The sequence below is a fragment of the Metarhizium acridum genome (genome assembly GCF_019434415.1).
Source record: "Metarhizium acridum strain ARSEF 324 chromosome Unknown scaffold_380, whole genome shotgun sequence".
In the NCBI taxonomy this organism is placed as follows: Eukaryota; Fungi; Ascomycota; class Sordariomycetes; order Hypocreales; family Clavicipitaceae; genus Metarhizium; species Metarhizium acridum.
The window spans coordinates 224142-247564 of record NW_027094031.1 but is presented as its reverse complement, the minus strand read 5'-3'; the positions used below and the strand labels follow the sequence as shown (position 1 = coordinate 247564).

General features: G+C 29.8%; 2 protein-coding genes across 2 annotated transcripts; one reads left to right on the top strand and one right to left on the bottom strand.

The window, feature by feature from the left end:
* The first annotated feature begins 19021 nt into the window (after positions 1-19021).
* Positions 19022-20482, top strand: J3458_016218 (uncharacterized protein). The gene has a single exon (XM_007813851.2). The coding sequence runs from the start codon at positions 19160-19162 to the stop codon at positions 20153-20155; it is 996 nt and encodes a 331-aa protein (XP_007812042.1). The 5' UTR covers positions 19022-19159; the 3' UTR covers positions 20156-20482.
* IML2_1 (Mitochondrial outer membrane protein iml2) lies at positions 19022-23136 on the bottom strand. The gene is made up of 2 exons (XM_007813852.2): positions 20863-23136; positions 19022-20752 (listed from the first exon to the last, which is right to left on the bottom strand). Exons 1-2 carry the CDS (start codon positions 22665-22667, stop codon positions 20479-20481), a joined length of 2079 nt encoding a protein of 692 aa, XP_007812043.2. The 5' UTR covers positions 22668-23136; the 3' UTR covers positions 19022-20478.
* Between the last annotated feature and the right edge of the window lie 287 nt (positions 23137-23423).

Below are 23423 nucleotides of genomic sequence, written 5' to 3'. Positions count from 1 at the left end.
AAAAGTAAATAAAGGCCTTAAAGCCTAATAACTATTAAGGGCCTTTCTAGAAGATTTATAGTATACACGAATAACTAAACACTTTAAGTAATTATAATAATAGCAAGTATATAGTTTAAAATAGATAGCGTGCTAGTAAGAATACCGTAAATAAACGCCTAATAGTATATAATATAAACGCTAATATACCTTAAGATATAAAAGCATTTTTAGCGTAGCTATAAGACCTAGGTAACTTCTTTATAGTAATAATTAATAAGAATAAGATTATTAATATAATAGTTAAAGGTTATAAAGTAAATATAAGAAGCCTTAATTAAATATTTAATAACGCTATAAAGTATTACGTTTATTATAACTAGTATATATTTAATAATTATAAGGTATTTAATAAACTAATCTCTATAAATAAAGTAAGTAATAATACCTAAGCACTTGATAATAATATAGTTTCCCTAATAGTTTAAAGAGTTAATAATACTAAGCTTATTAAGCTTTAATAAGTGCTATATATTTTAACGTTATTAATAAATTTACTAGCCTTAAAAGCGTTTATTAAAAAGCCGCGCTTTAAGTACATATAAAACTACTATAAAGAGCGCGTAATATATAATAGAGAATATCTTATTATTTAAGGTATAGCGTATAAATAGTTTAATTACTTAGATTACTTATACACGTAAACTATAAAGCACTAGAATACCTTTAAAGTTATTAATAACCTAGTAGCCTTTTTTATAAATAATATCTTATAGTTTATCCCTTTATAAGTGTTATACCTTAAAATAGGCTATCTTAACTATATAAATTATATTAAGCTAGTAATAGATTTAGGTATTTAAGTGATAAATAAGGGTATAAAGCCTTATAAAGCTTATATTATAGGAAAAAGTAAGGCTAAGAACGCTTAAAGTGTAACTTATAGGGTACTTATGTAAGATTATAAGAGGGACTGGAAGTCAGGTAGCTAAAGTAGGGGTAGTTATATTATAATAACTAAAGCTTATCCTATTTTCTAGTTGTACGAGATATAAGGGATATAGTCTTAAAGCCTCTATTCCACGTAACGTTATTAATCGCGTTATAAGTAGGCGGGGTTCCCTAATTACCTTATAATTATCCCCCCCTACTTTAGCTAGGCGCTAAACGGCCTTAATAGTTACTCGTTAACTATATAATAATATATTGCTAATTAATATATAAATAATCTAAACGTTTAATTAGGGTTAATCGCGTTATTACGCGACTAGTTATATATATAAATTAGTGTAGCCTCTTCGCACTTTTACTAGTTATTTCTCCTTTAAATATTACTACTTACCTTATTCTTTCTTACCTCGCTTATTTAATCCCCTTTTTTCACCTAAGAAACCTTATTTTATTAAGCTAATTACCTATTATTTGCTATTAAAATAGTAAATATTAGTATTAAGCGTTATTTTTATATATATTACCTATATATAGTAGTAAACGCCTACTATTATAGCTTTTTAAAGGAGCTTAAACTTCTTTAAATTCCCTATACTTTTAATAGTAACTTAAGCCTAAATACTAGCCTTTTTAAGCGCTATTAATAGTATATTACGCGCGCTAATACGTGTAATTTAATTAATTTATAACTTTAAAGGGTTTTCTTATAGTTTTACTATATTTTTACTAACGTTTATATAGCTTATTCCTATTATAGCTAAAGATATAGTTAATCTTTTACGCCTTTTAAGCTACCTTTAGTAGCTTATAATTACCTTAGTTTTAAAGAATAAAAATAACGGTAATAATAATAATACTAGTTATATTTTTTCACGCGTAACTCGCGTGCGCTTTACCTAGCTTTTACTAGAAATTATTTATAGCTTTAATTATACTAAGACTATCTACTATATTACCTATAGGTTAACTAATATAGTAAAGAGCTTATAGGTGCGTTTTTCCTTAATTTATTATAATATATTCGCTAGCTAATTCTCTTCTTTTAGTTTACTTAAAGTGTCTACTACTAGTATATAATAGCTTAAAAGTAGCTTTTAATTGCTTAAATTTCTTCTTTATAGTTTAATAGCGTAAGTAAACTTCTTTACTAGTAACTTCTTATTATTTCACTTATTAATTATTATTAGGCGAATTATAACTAAGTCTTTAGCAAATAAAAAGTAACTTAAGTCTTACGTTTACGTTCGTTTAACTTAGATTATATTACTTAGGTAATAGCGATTCGCTACCTTTATAATAACGTAAAGAAGGTAATTACCGTTAATAAATTTAGTAATAACCTACCTAAAAATAGCGCTTTAAGTGCTTTTCTATTAGTTTTTCTCACGCTTTAAGCGTTATTTCATTTATTTTTTATTTAATAGTTTATTAGCCTAAAAGTTAATATAAATAAAATTAATAATAGTAAGAGTATAATCGTTTAGTTTTCGCGTAATAATCTCTTACTTATAGTTTTCTTATAATATTTTATTAGCTTTTCGTTTATTCTTATTTTATTAAAACGTAATAATTACCTTAAGCGCGTTAATTATATCTTTAATAGCTACCTATTAATTATACTTTAAGAGCTATCCCTTTTACTTTACTAGGTAATAGGTGTCTTCTTAGAACTCTTTTTAGTTTTTAACTTCTTTAACTTTATACTCTTTATTATTCTCTTTAAGGTCTAGTATTAAAAGCGAGTTTTTACTAGTATTTTCTTACCTTTTTTATAACTTTAATAGGCTAATATAAAAGACATTATAAAGGTAATCGTATTATTCTAATCAGAGCTCTTACGAATATAGTAAATACAAGTGTATTGTGTATTGTATTTTGTATTGTATTGTATTTTCGTGTATTGTATTTAAATACATTACATTACATTAGTAAAATACCTATAAATGTATTTTAAGGAAAAAAGACCCTTGTTTTTTTAACTTAAAATTATAAGGCTAATTATAAGGGTTATAAGGAAAAATTTTATATCATTTAAAAGAGCTAAATCAGCTCTTTAAAATGCCTTACTTTTTACTATTATAAGTTACTACATTAAAAAGTTATAAGCAATTGAAAATCCGCCCCGCTTTACTTACTTTTTATTTTAAGACATAACTTTAAAGCTTAATATCTCGCTTAATATCCACATTTTAAGGTTAATTTTTAAAGATTTAAAATCACGTGATTTTTAGCTTTATTTTAATATATAATATGCTTATATAAGTATTTATTTATAATATTAAATATTTTATAGCCTTATAATACATTTATAGGTATTCTAATCTTGTAATGTATTGTAATATATTACATTACAATACAATACAATACAGTATAGTAAAAAATACAAAAAATACAATACATTTAGAGGTCTGATTCTAATAGTATTAAGTAGTATACCTATTTCCTAATAGTTTTTAGAATTTAAAAAGATTTAATATAATAAGAGATAAGCTTTTATTTTCTTACCTTAAATTTAATATTCTTTATAGCTAGGCCTATTAAGTTCCTCTTATATAAGGTAAGAGGTATATACTATTAATTATAGTACTTTACTTAGAATTCTTTAGCTTTTTATTAGTTAATTTAAAGTTATTCTTATACTTTCTTAAGCTTAATTATATGAGTTTTTATAGTAGGCACTTTCTTTTAATAAGCCTTAGCCTTAAGGTAAAAGTGAAACTTTAAGTTATACCCTATTAAACTATAATTAAATAAGTAACTTATTATACTACTCTTCGCGTTATTATAAGCGAATTAAGCTTATAGTAATAATTACGCTTATATTAGCTAATTACCTATAATAAAATAACGTAGGTAATACTTTATAGTCTAGTTTATTCTTTTTATTTACCTATTTATTTATAAGTAAAAAGCTATTAAAAGCCTTCTTTTTATCTTAGATAAATAATAAAGGTTTAACTAGAATTAGCTAGTAAATACTAGCTCTCTATTAAAGATAATACCTTTTAATACGCTAAATTAAAGTTTAACTTTATAGTAAAAGAGTTCTACTAGTTTTATAGTATTAATAGTAATATTAATTACTAGAAAAAGAGAATACTTAATAAATTAATCTACTATTACTAGTATTATATTAACGCTTTACCTAAGGTACTTTATCTTAAGTAGCTCTATTATAAAGTCTATTAATATTTTAATTTAAGGTTACTATAAAATTAATAGTAATTTAAGCGCGCTATATAAGTAATACTATTAGGTTATTACCCCTTAATAGACTATATAGCTTATAATATAATCTTTTACTTTACCTTATATATATAGCTAATAAAAGTTACGCTATAATAATTTTAAGGTTCTTCTTATTTTAAAGTAACCTACTAATAGATTATTATAATATAGCTTAAGTAACTTCTAACGTATCTTTAAATCTTAAGGTATAGCTACTTTATTCTTATATAATAAGAGATTACTTTTATCTCTCGTTTAATTCTTTTTTTCTTCTTATTTTACTATTAGCTTACTAGTAAATTACTTTTATATATTTAGGTTATAGCTTTAAGCTTAAAGTAAGAGTTCTTTAAGTAATATAGTTAGTTTATTCTTATAAATTAACTGCTACCTTATAGTATATCTTACTTAGCTTCGCGTAATTATACTTATTACACTTACTTTCTCCTTAAATTCGTTAATAAAACGAGTAATAATCGCTAGACTTATAGTAATTACTTAGCTTATATAGGCTAAATACCTCTCTCTTAAGGGCCTTAAGACTTTATACATTTAATTAAATATTAGCTTTTTACTATAGTTTTTATAGTTTCTTAAGGTATTCTTTACTTCTTCTTAGGTAATTATTAGCTTCTTTTATAAGTTTAATAATAGCTCCCTATTAAATATAGCTTTACCTTTATAATTAAGTTACCTTAATAGCTTATTTATTAGGTTACTTTTACTAGATTAATGCTTAATAATAAAGTTAAAGGGTAATAAGAATATATACTAGTAAGCTTAACGCTTATTTAACTTAAGCTACCTTATAAATATTTAAAGGTTATAATAGTCTAATAGAACCTTAACTAGGTTTACTATCTCTTTTATATAATATTATTAATATTTAAATAATTTTATTATAATAAATAGTTTTTAGTCTAGTATTTTATAATTTCTTTTTATATTAATAAACTTTTAAGACTAAAATATAATAGGGTAATATTACCTCTTATTATTTAACTATAAGAGAATTCTAGCTATTATAAAGTTAAACGCGTTTATTTTAATTTAAATTACCTTACTTAAGTTATAATATTAAAGGAGAGAGGCTTTTATAGAGGTATTCTTTAAACGATTAAACGCTAATTATTCTTTACTTATAAAGGTTAAATAACTAGGATTCTTACCATTTTAGCTTCCCTTTAATAAGGCGTTTAAGGGTACTATTATCTTAAAGTAGCTCTATATAAATTATTAATAAAAGTTATAGAATTCTAAAAATACCTATACCTTATAATACGTAATTAATTCTTTCTATTCTTAAATAATTTATACTTATTTTAAATCTATTAAAAGGCTATTAATTAATAGAATAAACCCTAGAAATTCTATGAAAGTTTAATAAAAGGTATACTTAAATAGCTTTATAAATAGCTTAATTACCTATATTTATTCTAATATTTAGGTGATATAAGAGGTATATTTCTCTTTTATTTTTAAGAAGATTAAGATATTATTTAAATATACTATATAAATAGTATTAATTAGCCTTTATAAGGCTTAGTAGATATAGTTTTAAAAAGTAGTAGGTACGTTTATAAGGCTAAAGAGTATAATTAAGTATTTATAATACTTATAATAGGTTTAAAAGGCTATCTTTTACTTATCCCTCTCTTTTATTCGTATTTTATAATAGGTATTCTTAATATTAATCTTTAAGAAGAACTTAGGCTCTTAATATCTATTAAGTAACTTTAAAATTAAGGGTAATACGTAGTAATTCTTTTAGATTACCCTAGTTAATCCCCTATAATTCATATATAATCTTAGGGTCCTATTCTTCTTAGGTATAAATAAGATTAATACCCTAGCTAAGCTTTTTAAGGGTTTTATTCGTTTATTTATTAGGTTTTCGTTAATATACTAGTAAAGCTTCTTTAACTTAACTTAAAATAATAGGTAAATAGGTTTATAAGGTAACGTAATACTAGGTAAAAGGTTAATATTATAGTTAGTATTCTTATATAATAATAGGGTCTTAAAATAATTATTTATAAAGATATTCTTAAAGCTATAAAGCTCTATTAAAATATTATTTATAGAATTATACCCTTTTACTAACTCTTTACCCCTTAAGATAAGAAAGTCTTCCTTAAGTATACTAGTAATAGCGTAAATTTAAGCTATATTCTAGCACTTTTTAGCGAATTTACAGGGATTATCTAGTAAGAAACCCTCTTTTTAAGACTTATATTACTATTCCTAGCTATCTATAATTATATATATCTTTTATTTAGCTAGTATATATATCCCTATTAAGATAAGGTTTCCCTTTAGGTTTAGGTCTCTTTTAATAGTAATATATAGTAGTTTTAGGGTACGCTTATATCTATAAGAGTTAGTAGCTTAAACGGGTACTTTATATACATTATATTAAGGAATTATAAGGGTTTTAATTAACTGTAAAATAAGGGCTATTACCTTTACTTAACGTAGTTCTTATTACCTTATAAAGTTAATACTAATAAGATTAAGTATTATATAATTATTAAAATTAGCGTAGGTTTTTATAGCGTTACGCTTATATATAATAACCTTTATATTAAAGTACTAGCTTATTAATACTTCTTAGCTTAAGGTTAAAGTAAAGGTAACTACTTTAATCTTTAAGTATTTCTTTAATTATTTAGGTTATTTTTAAGTAGTTTATTATAAGTGAGTTAAAGGTAATTCTTACTATTATAATTATAATAATATAGCCTTTCTTACCTAATTAAGTTTAGGTTTTAATTATAGAGATTTAATTATAAGAACCTCTTATTATTAAAGTAAGCCCCTAGTAAGTTACTTCTTTCTTATTAGAGTATCTTTAAAGAGCTTTTTAGTTAAGATAAGTTAACCTTTCGCTTATTTCTCTCTTAATATAATATTCTAAAATTATTAGGTAATTTAAACTACTTCTTTTTAAGTTTTTTTAAAGATAAAGGTATATAGGTTTATATAGTCTTAAAGTTTAAGTTATAGCTTAATAAAAAGGGTAAGTACCTATAACTTTTTACTAGCTCTTTTTAAGTGTTTCTCTAGTAAATTTAAGTAAATACTAAAGTTTATAAAGCTTTAGTTTTCACGTTACTTTACTTATTTTAGCTGTATAGCTATTTAGGCCTTATAATTTTCCGCGTTTTTTTAAAAGTATAAGAGTTTAATCTTAAAACGTATTATAATTATTCTTAAGGTCTTCCTTTTAATTTACTAGCTATTTATTAAGATATTAATTCTATCTTACCTTATATTTTAAGTCTATATAATTTAAGGTAAAAAGAATTTTCTAGTAATCCCTATAATACTTACGTTTTACTCTATTAAAAGTATAATTTAAGTTATTTATTTAAATCTTATACTTTTAAGGGTTTATTAAATAATAAAGAGAGTTAATATTCTTAACCTATACTTTTTAATTATTACTTCTCTTTAAATTATAAGAGTTACACCTCTTTTTTACTATTAAGTAGGTAATTCTAAGAATTAATCTTTATAGCTTCTTTTCCTTTTTTTAAAGCTCTTATAGCTCCTTTAATTAAGCGATTTAATTCTAAAGAGTTATAATAGCCTCATTTAATTATTTAAGTGTTTTCCCTTTACTTAAGGCTATTATATCTTTCTAGTTACTTAGTAATATATTAGGTTCTTTACTATTAAAGGTAAAGGCGCCTATAAAATAGGGGTTCTTTAGGTACTTATCCTTACTATTTTAACTAAATAACTTTTTAAGAAGCTTTAAAAATTATAAGATTATAAGAGGGACTAAAAGTTAAATAGTTAAAGTAAGGGTAATTATATTATAATAACTAAAGCTTATTCTATTTTCTAGTTATATAAGATATAGGGGATATAGTCTTAAAGCCCCTATTCCACGTAACGTTATTAATCGCGTTATAGGTAAGCGGGGTTCCCTAACCACCTTATAACTTAATTAAGGCTAGAGATAAATAGCTAACCTTAAGAGACCTATTAGCCCGTTAACTCTAGTAAGAGAAGCCTATTACCTGCTAATAATTAATAACTTTACTAAAAAGCTATAGGTTTACCTATTATAAGAGAAGTTATAAGCTATTACATGTATTTAAGTAAACGTAGTAATAGTAGAAGCGTAAACGTATAAAATAATCTAGTAGTATAAGTTAAATAATAATAGTAAATTTAAGAATATAATCCTTTTAAACTTCTTTAAGTATAAGAGAATTATACTTAAGTAAACCTTATAATATTAACTAAATTAAAACCCTATAAAGTAAGCTTATTAAATAATATAAAATTAGGTTAAAGCTATATTTTATAATAATAAACTACCTAAAAAGCTTTAAGGGGAAATACTATAAGCGGTTATTTATACCTAGGAAAGATTACTATATAGTATAATAGGTAATATAATACTCTATAAAGCTTAAACTAGTATTAAACCGTATATACTTGTTACGAACGACACTATACAAGACACGGGACGAGATCGTACCAGCTAGGATAGGCACGACCCGTAGGTATAAGAAGAAGGTAAGGGCACGTGACTAGCCACGTAACCTAAGAGGTAATTAAAGAGGTTAATATTTAAATATATTAATTAAAGAGAATTAAATTAACTAAATCTTAAGCTAATTAATTAAGGTTTAAAGGGATTAATAGTTAAGTTAATTAATCTAAAATTATAATAAAGAGATAAACGAATACTTAAGAAGAAAGTATTCTTATAGTTAAATAGTTTAATTCTCTATTAATTAATTTAAGTAATAGTTTTATTATTAAGAGTTATACTCTTAATAGCCTTATTATAATACTACTTAAAAGCTACTTTATAGCATTTAACTTAACTTACTTTCTAAGAAATAAACCTATTATACCTTAAAATCTAAGTTACTATTATATTTTAATTAATTTTATTTAATAAGTTACCTTAAAACTTTAAGTAGTAATAACTTCTAAGATATTTACTTTAAGTAAAAAGACTATTAACCTTAAAGAGATAATAAAGTACCTTTATAATAAGATTATTAAGCTTAAGAAGTAGAATTAATAGCTTCTTAACTAATAGAATAATCTCTATAAAAAACTTAAGGTATAAGAAGAGAAACTTATAATAGTTTAAAATCTTATACTTATATTCTTTATTAATAATAATAATATACTAAAATTCCTTAAGCTTAAATTATACGATAATTATAAGGGTAATATAAGAAACTTTCTTATATAAGCTTAAGCTTACCTATAAGTTAACGAAAAAATCTATATAATACCTAAGTTATAGATTCTTTATATTAGTAATCTCTTAATTAGAAAAGTAATAGAATAGTAAAAGCTAACTCTTTACGTATATCTTAAGTATAATGCTAAAGCTAAAGTAAAAGTTATTTACATTTTCTTTAATTATAAAACCTTTAAGAAATAACTTCTTATTATATTTAGAAATTCTAATAAGTATAAGAAAGCTATATAATAACTTACTTAACTTAAGTAAACCGAATTTATAGCTTATTATATTAAAGAATTTAAACGTATTATAGTAAAACTTAACTAAAATACTAAACCTAAAATAAAAGTCTTTTATTAAGAACTTAAAGAAAAAGTAAAGGATAACATTTATTAAGAAAATTATTCTAAGTTATTTAATAACTTTATTAAAATAGTTATTAAGGTAAATAACCGTTTATATAAGCGATATTACGAAAAAAGTTATAGGAAATTTAAATTATATACTAGGTTTAATAAACCTAATAATAGTAAGCCACGTTAAATATTAATAGTATACGGGTATTATACTAGACCTATAAAACTTAACGCTATAAATAAGAAAAAGGGAAAGACTTATTATAATTATAATAAGACTAGATACTTTACGAATAAATATAAAGCCTTAAAAAAGCTATAAAAGCTAATCTTTAAAGGTAAGAAGCTTTATACTATAAATTAAGAAAACTTACTCACGCGAAATCTTAGTATAATAAGTAATAAAGAAAACTATACGTTAATAAATAATATTAGTTTAAATAAAGATTAGAAATTTAAAACCTAACTAATACCTAATAACTTTTAGGAATATTAAACGCTCTTATTAAAAAGTAAACCTTTACTAGAATTAATTTAGGAAGAAGAAAGTTATTTAATTAAGAAAAATAAACTTAAAGTTAAATATAAACTCCTTAATTAAACCTTCTATTATAATAATAATTATTATATATACCTTAATAGTAAGTAAGGTAATAGATAGTTTCTATAAGAATAAAAGGGAAGGAGAATAACCCTTATAATATAACTAAAATTATAATAAACTAATTCTAAGATATTAAACGGAAAATTATATTATACTAAGAATAACGTATATACTATCTAAGCTATAACCTTATAATGTAAGAAGAAAGGGAATTATATAACTATAAGTAACTCGCTTAGCTTAAGTTTAATTAATATAAATAATAGATTAAGTAATTACTAAGAAAGCTTTAATAATACGTTAAAAGATAACTACTAATAATAGCGCCTAGAATAACGCGCTAAAGAATAATATAAGAATAAAATTAATAAATTAGGAAATAATAGCTATTATTATAATTAAAACCGATTTCTTAACGAAGATTTAATAGGTCTTTATATACTATAAATATTAGTAGTATAATACACCTTATAATTAATATAATTATAATAGGACGAAAGATTTAAGTAATAATTAATAGTAGAGTATAAGGAAATTTTATCTTACTAAATCTTATTAATAGATTATAATTACCTTAAACACCTAAAGATAAGCCTTATTAACTTATAATTATAAAAGAAACTATAATAAAGTATAGCTAAGAAGTAATTAATATAAAAGTTACATAGCTTTTAGTTAATATATAAGATACGAAATACTAAGTTACATTAAATATTATAGTAATCTTAAAACACGATATTATATTAAGAATACTCTAGTTATAAGCGAGTAATCTATAAGTTAATTAAAGAACTAGTTAACTTTAATAGGATTTATTAGAATATAGTTATAAAGCTAAGAGTAGCCTATAAAGGGTACCTTATTTAAACTATAATAGGCCTTTAAAAATATATGTAATTACTAGAGAGCTAAAAGCTAAGATAATAGAGATTTCTAAGAAATACTTAAAGTATAATAAGCTATTTAATAGAGAGCTAAAAATAGAACTATTAAAGCATTTATGCTAGGACTATAAGATTAGACTTTAGCCTAGTATTAAACTAACGTTTAATAAAATTTATTCTTAGAACCCTAAGTAAGATAAGGCGCTTAAGAAGTATCTAAAGGATATACTATAAAAGAGATATATATAACTATTAAAGTTTCTAATAGAATACCTAATTTTATAGGTATTAAAGAAGAACGGGAAACTATAATTATACATTAATTACTAATACTTAAATAAGATTATAATTAAGAATTAATACCTATTACCGCTTATAATAGAAATTAAAGATAAAGTTAAAAAAGCTAAATAGTTTACTACACTTAACTTAAAAGAAGCCTATAACCTTATATAAATAAAAGAAGGCTATAAGTAAATAATAGTATTTTAAACTAGTAGAGAATACTACGAATATTTAGTAATACCTTTTAGGCTTACTAACGTATAGAGCATTAGAAGTAGTGTAGTTTTGTAGTTTTGTAGTTTTTGTAGTTTCGAATATAATAAATAATATTAAATCTAATAAAATACTTATAAGATTATAAGTTTTACGGATAAATAGTATGAATTTCATACTATAAGCTAACATAAAAAAGTGGGTCCTTATAAGCTCTTATAAGCCTAGAACTTCAAAAACTACAAAATGTAGTTTTTATAGTGTAGTGTAGTGTAGTGTGTTTTTAGAAAATTATATAATAACGTACTAGTAACCTTTTAAAGAATAATTAATATAATCTTACGAAAATAACTAGAAGTGTTTATAGTTATATACCTTAATAATATTCTTATTTATTTAAATACCCTTAAGAAATATAAATAATATATATATAAGGTACTATAAACTCTATAGAATAATAAACTCTTAATTAAAGCCTTAAAATACTAGTTCTACTAGAATACTATACACTTTTTAGGGTACGTGCTTATATATAAAGAAATATAGATAAGCTTAAATAAGATTAAAACTATTAAGAAATAACTTACACTAAAGAATTTAAAAGAAGTTAAAGGATTTATAATATTTATAAACTTTTACCGTAAGTTCTTAAGCGAATATAAAGATATTTTATAACCTCTTATAAACCTAATAAAGAAAGAAGTTAGCTTTTAATAGAACGAATTAAAAGCTATAGTATTTTAAAAGATAAAAGATTTAGTTACGTTAAAACCTATATTAAAAGCACTTAATTAAAATAAACCTTATAAGCTTAAAATAAACGCTTTAAACTTTATACTAGGTAAATAGCTTAAATAATAAGATAATTAAGGAAGATTACACTTAATTATATTCTTCTTAAAGAAATACTATAAACCTAAATTTAATTATAGAATTTATAATAAAGAACTTATAGCTATTATTAAGTGCTTTAAAGAATAAAGATATTATCTTATAAAAGTAAAGTATTAAATTAAGGTTTATATTAACTATAAGAATCTTATATCGTTCTTAACTATAAAGAATTTAAATAAATGATAAATTAAATAGTATAAAACCCTTATAAATTATAACTTTAAAATTATATACCGTAAAGAATTTAAAAATAAAAGAGTAAACGCGCTTAGCTAAAGAGAGAACTTAAAATTAAATGAATAAGTAAGTAATACACTCTTATTACGCGCTATTAAGAATAAGAACCTTATACTAGGCACCTAAGAAATTAATATAACCTAGTAAGTTAAGCTAAATAAAATATAAATATATTAGATTATATTATATATTAATAATAATAGTTATTTAAATAATTAAGAAATAAAAACGCATTTATTTAAGAAAGGTAAAACATTTTTATATAATAAACGGTAGTATATTTCTAGTATACTTTAAGAATAGCTTATTAAGGAAATATATAAGCACTTACTATACGAATATTAGGGTGTAAAGAAAACAATTAATAGGCTAAGAAGATTATATAACTTTTTAAAAAGTAAAAAAATAATATAAGAAGTTATTAAGAAATATAATACGTATAATAAAGTAAAATTAGCGCGATATGTATTATACGAAGAATTATAACTAATATTACCACTTAAAAGAGTATAGTAAACTATTATAATAGACTTTATTATTAAACTATTAAAGTTAAAAGAACCTATAATAGGAGTAGCTTATAATAGTATTTTAATTATTATAAATAAACTTATAAAATACGCCTATTATATTTTATATAAGAAATTAAGTAATACTAAGAACTTAGCGTATATATTCTTTAAAATAATTATTATATAATATAAATTACTAATAAAGCTTATATTAAATTATAATAAATTATTTACCTTAAACTTTTAGAAATACCTTATAAAAACTATAAAGATTAAATAAAGCTTATTAACGGTATTTTACCTATAATTAAATAAATAAATAGAAATCTTAAACTAAATACTTAAATAATATTTATAAAGCTATATTAACTATTAATAGAATAATTAAGTAAAATAGCTATTACTAGTATAATAGGCTTATAATAGCTCTAAGATTAATAATATAAAGATATTACTATTTAAGGTAAATTATAGATTTAACCCTATTATTAAAATATATGTAATATAAAATATAAACGCGCTAGTAGTTATAACGCATATAGTAACTATAATAGAAATATAAAAATACTTATAATAAGAATAAATATTTTTATAGAACTAAATAAAATACTACGCGAGTAAAAAGAGATTACTAGCATTAATCCTAAAGAAGGGATATAAAGTATACCTTATTTATAAAAACATTAAAACTAAGTAACCTAATAATAAACTTAACTAAAAGAAGATTAAATTATTTCTTATTAAATAAAAAATCTTAAATATTAACTATAAACTATTATTATTAAATAAAATAAGAATTTATTCTATATTTTATATATTACTATTAAAGAAAGTATTAGATAAATCTATAATTACTATAAATATTATAATAAAAGATATTAATAAATATAAAGTTAAAAAAGTATAAAGAGATATAAAGAATCGTTATTATCTTATTAAATAAAAGGGATATTTAAACTCTAAAAACACCTAAAAACCAGCTAAAAATCTTACGAATTACTTAATATTACTTAAATAGTTTTATTCCTAAGAAACGTATTTTAATTAATCTTTTAAGTATTATTTAATAACTTAATATTAAATTTAGTATTTAAGAAATAAATTAAAATAAGATCTAGATTCTTAGAAGAAGTAAAAAGAACCCTTATAGTCTTTTAAAGCTATTTTACTTTCTTACGTTTTATACGTTTTAACTTTTTAACGTTATTAATACTACGTGTAATTACACGTATTATTTTCTTAAACTATAATTTCTTTTATTTTTATAAACGTAAGACCTTTTAATTCTTAGTTAAGATATACTTCTTAGCTTCTTTAAGCTCCCTCTTAAGCTTATAATATTAATTCGTAATACTATAAAGCTATTAAGGGGTTACCCCTATAATATTATAATTCTTTTACTTATTTACTATACACTTTACATAATAACTTAAATTAAAAACGAAGGCTTTACATTAAGAAAGTCCTATATAAGTATAATAAGTGTAAGCCTTTATAAAGAATAAAGATAAATTATTAATTATTATAAAAAGAAGGTTATTTTAATAAAAAGAAGAAGTAAATAAAGCTTTAAACTATTATTTTAAGATATAATTAGTTAATATAATAGTATATAATAATAAAAGAAAGAAAACGCATAACACTTAAGCTAGCCTATTTTAATAGCCTTAAGAATAAGACTAATAAAGAAGAGATATAATATTACGAATAATACTATATAAGACATAGAATAGGACTATACCAGCTAAGATAGGTATAACTTATAGGTATAAGAAGAAGGTAAGAGCACGTAATTAGCCACGTAATTTAAGAGGCGATTAAAGAGATTAATATTTAAATATATTAATTAAGAAGAATTAAATTAACTAAACCTTAAGCTAATTAATTAAGGTTTAAAGAGATTAATAGTTAAGTTAATTAATCTAGAATTATAATAAAGAGATAAACGAATACTTAAGGAGAAAGTATTCCTATAATTAAATAGTTTAATTCTCTATTAATTAATTTAAGTAATAGTTTTACTATTAAGAGTTATACTCTTAATAGCCTTATTATAATACTACTTAAAAGCTACTCTATAGCATTTAACCTAACTTACTTCCTAAGAAATAGACCTACTATGCCTTAGAACCTAAGCCACCGTTATAATACTATACCTTTAATAGCTAGGTTATAAAGTATATAAGCTAATATTAAAGGTTAAGTTTTTAAAGAAGCTTAATAACCGAATATATTTATACTTTCTTATAGAATATAAAGCTAATAATATTTATTAACTATAAAATTTAATTACTAGACTAGTTAAATAAGTTAAGAAGGTTACCTTTAATAAGTAAACGTAAATTAACTTAAAGGTTAAATTTAAACTTCTTTAATAGAGTGTAAACTTACTTATATTACCTTATATAAAAGAGATTCTCTTAATTAAATAGCTATAATAATACTCTTTAATTAATTCTAAGGTAAAGTTAACTATAAAAGCCCTTACTAATCGGTCTAAAAAGAGAACTTAAGAGGGAAATTAGCTTAACTATTAAGTGTAAGAAGTTTAAGAGGGGATTTAACTAGCTATTTATACTAATAAACCAATTAATAAGCCCTTAAAAAACCTAATAGTATATTATATAATTAACCTATTAATACGAAAATAAAAAGTATTAAGTTAAATACCTTACCTAAAAACTCTATTATAAGAGTTTACCTTTATAGATAAACTTTAAGGGCTTCTCTTAGTATTAAAGAATATTATACCCCTTTTAATAATATACCCTATAACGCTAAATAAAGTAATAGAGAATAAAAAGCCTAAAACTTACATGAAGGCTTTATAATTAATTAATTAATTAAAATAAAAGATAGCTATTATAAATAAAGTTAATGCCTTAAAAGAAAACGAAACCTATAATACGATAAATAAAATAAATAATATACACGTATTAACTAATAAGTAGGTGTTTAAAGCTAAGCTAGGTTTAATTAATAAGATTAAATACTATAAGGCCTAATACGTAATTTAAGGCTTTAAATAAGAGTATAGTATTAACTATAATAAAACCTTTACCTTAATAGTCTAATAAAAGACCTATTACCTATTATTCGCTTTCATTATACTCTTAAATTAAAAGATTAAATAAATAAACGTAAAGATAGCCTTTTTATATAGCTATATAAATAAAATAATCTACGTTAAACTTCTAAATAGCTTTAAGAAATTTAGTAAGGTTTAGCGGTTAAAGAAGGCGCTATATAGCTTAAAATAAGCTTTTAAAGTGTAGTTTAAGACACTCTTTATTAAACTAATCTCTTATAAGTTTAAATAATTTAAATATAATAAGGCTATATTTATTAAGAATAATATTATTATTAATATTTACATAAATAACCTATTATTCTTTAACCTAAATAAGAAAGCTATTATAAAAGTAAAGGGAAAGTTATTAAATAGGTTTAAGATAATTAACTTAAATATAATAACGTTCTTTTTAGGTATAATTATAATAAAAGATTATAAGAAGAGAACCCTCTTATTATTATAATAATTATACCTAAAAAGGTTACTTAAGTAATTAAGAATAAATAATATAAAGCCTTAATATACGCTTATAAACGTCTTTAAAGTATTAAAACCCTATAAAAAGGGTAAGAAATATAATAAGAATAATAAGTAATTATTTTAATATATTCTTAGAATACTAATATTCGCGATAATTAATACTTATATTAATTTAATTTACCTAATAATAAAGCTTAATAGGTTTATAATAAACCTATTAATAAAACACTTATTTATAATAAAGTAAGTGCTATATTATATTAAATATACACTTAATTTACTATTATAATTTAATGGTAATAGTAATTAATAGATTATAGGTTACTTTAACGTTAAGTAAATATAAGATAAAAGTAACTTAAGATTTATAAACTATTATATCTTTTTATTAGCTAGTGTTATTATTAATTAAAAGAGTAAGAAATAAAGTGTAATAGCTACGTTAAGTATTAAATTTAAGTATATTAGGCTCTTTAATATAAGATTAAAAGCTATATATTTAAGAGATTTAATAGGGGAGATATATAAAGAATAAATACTATTATAATTATTTATTAATAATAATAGCGCTATAATAATCTTTAATAACGTTAAATTCTACAAATAAACTAAGTATATTTAAATCTAATACTATAAGATATAAGAGCTTATATAAGAAGATATAATAAAGGTTAATTAGACTTTTAAAGAGAAAAACCTAGCGAATTTAAGAATAAAGGCGCTACTATAACTAGAGTTAAAGAAGTAGGTTAAATTTATTAGCTTAAGGTAAAAGAAAGAGAAGAAAAAAAAGACTATTACTTAAAAGAATAATACTAGTAAAGAATACTACGTTAATAGTTATTAATTACTACTCTTTTTCTTATAAGATTTTAATAAGGGTAACGGGATATATATACTAGATCTTAATAAATAAGCCTTTATAATTACATTAAGAAGAGGTATTTAATTTCCATAATTAATTACAGTCACTTTAATTAAATTAATAGGTGGGGTATACATTAGAGCTCGTACCGCCCACAATGTGTACCGGTGTAACTTGTACTTTTCATCCCACATAACGGGACAATACATACAGTTGTAACACTGGCGATTGAAGATTGACTAAAAACGGTGCTCAACAAGTCATCAAAGGCGGATCCACGGGAGGCTCCAGCGCGGGTCGAGTCGAGTCCTCCGTAAGTTGTGGATGTGCTTTGGAGTTGGTCTTGGGGGTCAGATCGCCCTAGGACAATTTCAATTTGCCCATGCCCAGGATAGGCAACGGTGCCCGCCCTGCGTTCAAGCCTTGGGGACCAGGTGGATTTCAGCGACGGCAGGCGGGCCTCTGCCCTCACAATCTCTGCTTGCTGGAGCTGCAACCGATGATACTCGGTACAGTCTGAAGGTCGGGCTGAAGGCGGATTCAGGGTCTGAGCAACGCCGACATGGAGGCAGAAAACCCAGGCGAATACGGAGTCGGAAGTGCGGAGTCCTTGTAACCCGGAAGGAGCGACCAGACACTGAAGCAAACATTCGAGTCTAGAGGAGAGTGGTTACTCCGTACCCGACATTTCAGTCAATACAATCCGAGCTTGACTTGCACCGGCATGATGCCCGGGTTGCCAGCGAGGTTTCACAGAGATTGACCCGATGGATCCAGATCCAATTGTAATACTCCTTCTCGAACCAACAGGTGCTTCATGATACACCTTGCTGCAGCTCCAACTCGCCCGAGATGGCAGCATCTGGCACACCCAGCTTCCGGTGGAGTTTACGAACCAACCACCGCAGACGCTCCGTCAAATATCGTGGGTACATGGACAAGGCCCCGGTCAACACCCTCTGCAAGGCGACATGACGAGTCTGGTGCTGATTATGCATCCGTGCTCCGTACCCCAGTGTCCTGTTGGCAAAGGGCAATGGCAAGATCCTCGCTGCTGCAACGTCATGATGCCAAAAGCGGCTTCAAATGGAGCGACAGGAAGGAGCGCCCAGCCAAAGGCTCTGCGCCACACTTCCCCAGATGCCAAAAACCTGTTTGCCGCGGCTCCCACCTCCACCAAGCCGCATATGAAGTGGCTGCGTCACAGACGCACGTTCAAGGCTCAACCTCAATCTTCAAAAGCCCTGCGCACCTTGTGCAAGACGGGCAGCATTCGTCATATATTCTCCTTTCTTCTCTTCTTTTTCATGCCTCTTCACTAATCGTCCGTCAAGACAATACAACGCGCGCCCTAGCGTGCAACCATCGCCCACAATGCTGGACCTGCTCCTCTCCATTCCCATCCTCTCCTACGTCTTCTTTCCCACCACTGGGGCGTCGATATCCACGTCGGTAAACATCATCTTCTTCTACATGACCTGGACCAGCCTGGTGTTTTCTCACCCAGCTCTCGAACTACATTTGTCCGGCGTCCTCGTCATCCGCGTCATCTTCTGGCTCATCCCCTCCCTCGTCTTCCTCCTAGTCGACGTCGGCGTGCCCAGTCTCGCCGAGGGCTTCAAGCACGGCGGGCGCAGCTCCTTGCCCACCCGGGATGCGCGCAAGCTGGGAAAGATGCTGGGGCTGGCTTTGCTCAACGTCCTTCTTTGTCTGGCCTTCGAGGCCGCCATCAGCGTGGGATACACGCTGCTCTTCAAGCGGCACGTGTTCAAGATGAGCACGACGCTCCCGCTCCCTTGGACCCTCTTCAAGCACTGCGTCTTTATACTGACCTCGCGCGAGCTTCTCAACTTTTACATTCACCGGTACGCGCTACACGGTTCCTCCTGGCTAGCAAAGAAGCACATGGCATATGCCCACGCCGGCGCCGGCGCACCATTCAGTTTGCAAGTCTTTGCCGATTATCCCGTCGCAACTCTGCTGCACCGATCGCTGCCCGCGCTTCTCCCTTCCATGCTTATCCGCACTCATCTGCTCACGTACTTCCTGGTCCTCATTATCACGTCCATTGAAGAGACGCTGGCCATGTCCGGGTACACGGTCATTCCGGGCATCGTCATGAGCGGCATCACGCAGCGGACAGCAATCCACTACGCAAACAAAGGGACATCCAATTTTGGCGCCTACGGCATCATAGACTGGGTGCACGGCACGAACCAGGGGCGTGGGGTCCTGGAAGATGTACGCAAAGAAGCAGACAAGCACCAGGCTCAGGAGAAATCGGCAGACAAGGTGGACGAGGGAACCAAGGCCATACAGGATAGTGTGGACTCGCTGAAGAAACGACTACGATCTATGAACGATAAATGAAACGAAAACATGGGGGGCGGATTATCTGGGAAGGGGGGAACAGAAAGAAAACACGGAGGGATTGGGTGGTACTTTTTTGTCTACGAGTAATGTAACAAAACAGAAAATGTGTAATGATGCGCTAGATACCCAGTCACAGTTTTTGCATAATGCAGATCACCATAACTGAATCAATATGTCGTGTAACCAATATCTATCATTGTGATGTCGCCATCCAACGCCAGGGGGCAAAATCATGTCATGTCGTGTCTATGAGCCCAATGCCGGCATCTAACCAAGGTGATCAACACCATGTATACCCATTGCCCATGCCCATTTAAAAATCACACCCAGTCATTCTTCTTCTTAAACCACTTCAACGTCTCCAGCCCGCTCTGCACGCGCATGCCAACTCTTGCATCGAGCACAAACGTCTCCCACGCCTTTACTTTTTCCAGATGCTCCTGACACTGATTCGCCTTTTGACGCCGAAAACTCGCCACCTCGTCTGCTGTCCCCCCCGGCGGATTGCAGCATTGCGTCCACGCAATCACGCCCAGTTCGTACGTGGCCACCGGCAGGACGTAGTCGTCCTTGTGGCCGCCTTTAAACACCGTCCTGCAAGCGCAGAATATTTATTAGCCGAATTGTTCTCCGCCTGTTCCTTTGGTAAATGCCCCACCGTGGGAGTCAAAAACTTAAAAAAAAAAAAAAAAAAAAAAACTCACCTATCGTGCACCAAGACATTGTCCTCGAGAATCTTTGCGGCATCGTCCATCTTCCCCTGTGCTTGTAAGAGCGCCGCCATGCCAATCGCCCAAACCGCCACATCGTCCTTCTCCTGCCGCAATGCACTCACGACGTCTGCGCCGGCGGTACACCTCTCCCACTTGAGATGGGCCATGGCCCCGTCCAGCTGCTCCTCCGACATGCGCTTCTGCCCGTTCCAAAAGTAGCAAACCTCCATGGCGGGCGAGGGCCCAATGGCGTCGGCCAGGTCGACGCTCAGCGCCTTGGCCTGCCCTTCCCACTTTTGCACCTTGCGCTGCAGGAAGGTCTCGAGGGGTAGCTGGCGGGCCATGAGGCGCTGCTTGCCAGAGACCTGCGGCGCCTTGCGGAAGTACTCGTGCGTCTTGGCCTTGTGCCTCCTTGCCTCTGTGCTGTCGCCGGCGTGGTGGGCATCGCGGTACAGCTCGAGGGACGCGCAGCCGGCCATGTAGTAGTACATGCCGGGGCTCCAGTCGCTGATTTCGAGGCAGCGCAGGAAGGTGTCGCGCATGAGGTCCCATTTCTGCAGGATCATGGCGTTGATGGCGAGCTCGAAGTCGTTGACGGCCGTGATCTGCTTCATGGTGGACTCTTTGCCGGTGGACAGCAGGTCGATTGCCCTTTCGACATTCTTGTCGTTGGCGTGGAGGCGGGACTCCTCAACTCGCCACATGCGCGAGTCTGGGTAGCGGGCGCGCAGGTCGGCAAGGAGCTTTCTGCACTTGTCGCGCGGAGGGCCGACGGACTCGGCGTCTTGGTCGTAGTCGCTGGCGCTGGGGAGGATGTCGACGGTGCCCAGGAGGCCGTTGTAGTAGGCTAGCAGCATCATGCCTGCGAGGGCGCCGTTGATGTTCTCGTGGGCGGCCGAGCGCCAGAGCATGTGGACGCCGCGGACCCTGTCACCGTGGAAGCCGACGACGGAGAGAATCCGCGAGAATGCGGGCGGCACCAGGCTCAGGATGAGCAAGATGAGCCCAAAGCACATGTTGGTGCCGGAGTGGATGAAGGCGTCCACGGGATCCGTCACTTCCAACTCGGTCTCAAAGTGAGCAGACTGCAGGTTGAGGGGCGTCACTGGTCGGGAACTGTCGTAGTCTGCATCTCCAGGAGGCTGATCCGGAATATCCGAGTGCTTCGACAATGACGCATTGTGCTTGTCCCCGTTTGAAGTCTGCAACCTAGGTGTAGACGAGCGTGAGCTGGCCGCCTCGCCCTTGACACCATTGCTCAAGGCGGCCTTCTGGGCGGCCGCAGCCTTGGCTTCGACGGCTGCTATGCCATCGAGAATGATAAAGGCCTTTCGCAACTTGTAAAAGCTCTTCATGGCCTCGACAATGCTCTCGTTGAGCACGCCCACGACGGCACTCATAAGCTGCGTCTCGGCGCGAACGAGCTCATACTCGGTCCCGGGAGGATACACCCTGCTCGCGGCGTGCCGGGGAACGGCATGCCGTTGGGCCTTTTTGTAATCGGCCCAGGCCCTTGTCTCGCAATCGGCCAGCTTGGCGGTCGTCTGGGTCATGACCTCCTTCTCGAAGCCGAGGATGGAGCGCATGAAAAACGTCACGGCGGCGCCGAGGCTGTGAAACGACGACTCGCCCTTCTCCAGGCCTTGCCAGGCGCCGTCAATGTCGTCGTTCATGATGAGCTCGGTCCATCTCAGCGCGTCAGCGAGGTTTTCTCGCTCCCCTGCCGCGAGGGTTTCGGCCTTGAGCGAGTCGGCGCTGGAGTTGGTGCTGCGGAACCATCCGCCGAGGAGGCTCATTGTGACGTGCAACTCGCCGGCTGCGGTTCGTGTGATGTGCTGCGACGTGACGCAATCTCGTATTCTTGACAAGAGGTGCTCCGGAGTACTGGTATATAGACGCGGGCTCAGCCGTAGATAAGCCACTGTACCACAGCAAGTCGGAGTTAGAGTCAGTCAACTGCTGGGAAGTGCGACGAGTTGGAGCGCTCGAGGCCGAAATTGAGACACCAGGCACCAGACAGGGACCGACGGATCCGTGAACGCGCGGCGTAGAACAGCCGTATACTTCCAAACGATGCGCCGTAGTTTGACTGCTTCTTACGGAGTGCCGGCGAGGCCAATTAGTCCGTGGAAAACTGCATTCAAAGCCTCTGGCCGGCAAGGTTGGTGCCAAAGCCCGCCCGGACTTCGGGCAACCATGTCGTCATTGGCGGGACGCTGAGAGAAAGAAACATTGAACCCCGTTGGCCCCTGCGACGAGTCAAGCCATGACGGGGAAAAAATAGAAATAGCTCAGCACTAAGGCCAGGATCGTCTTTTGGTGAGTTACATGACCGATTGTCCGGTTGGCGAACGGTGACAGCTCTTACGTCAGCACGTGAGGGGATCAATGATGCACGCAACAATATCCTCCCCCACCCTAGAGGGGAAACTATCTTGTTCCGTGGCTGGAGTCACTTGACTGTGTCTGGTTGTGCAGAGAGAATAGCTTCAAAGAAAAGGTAAAAGGGGGAGAGAAAAAAAGACAAAAGAGAAAATCATGGCGGAATCAAG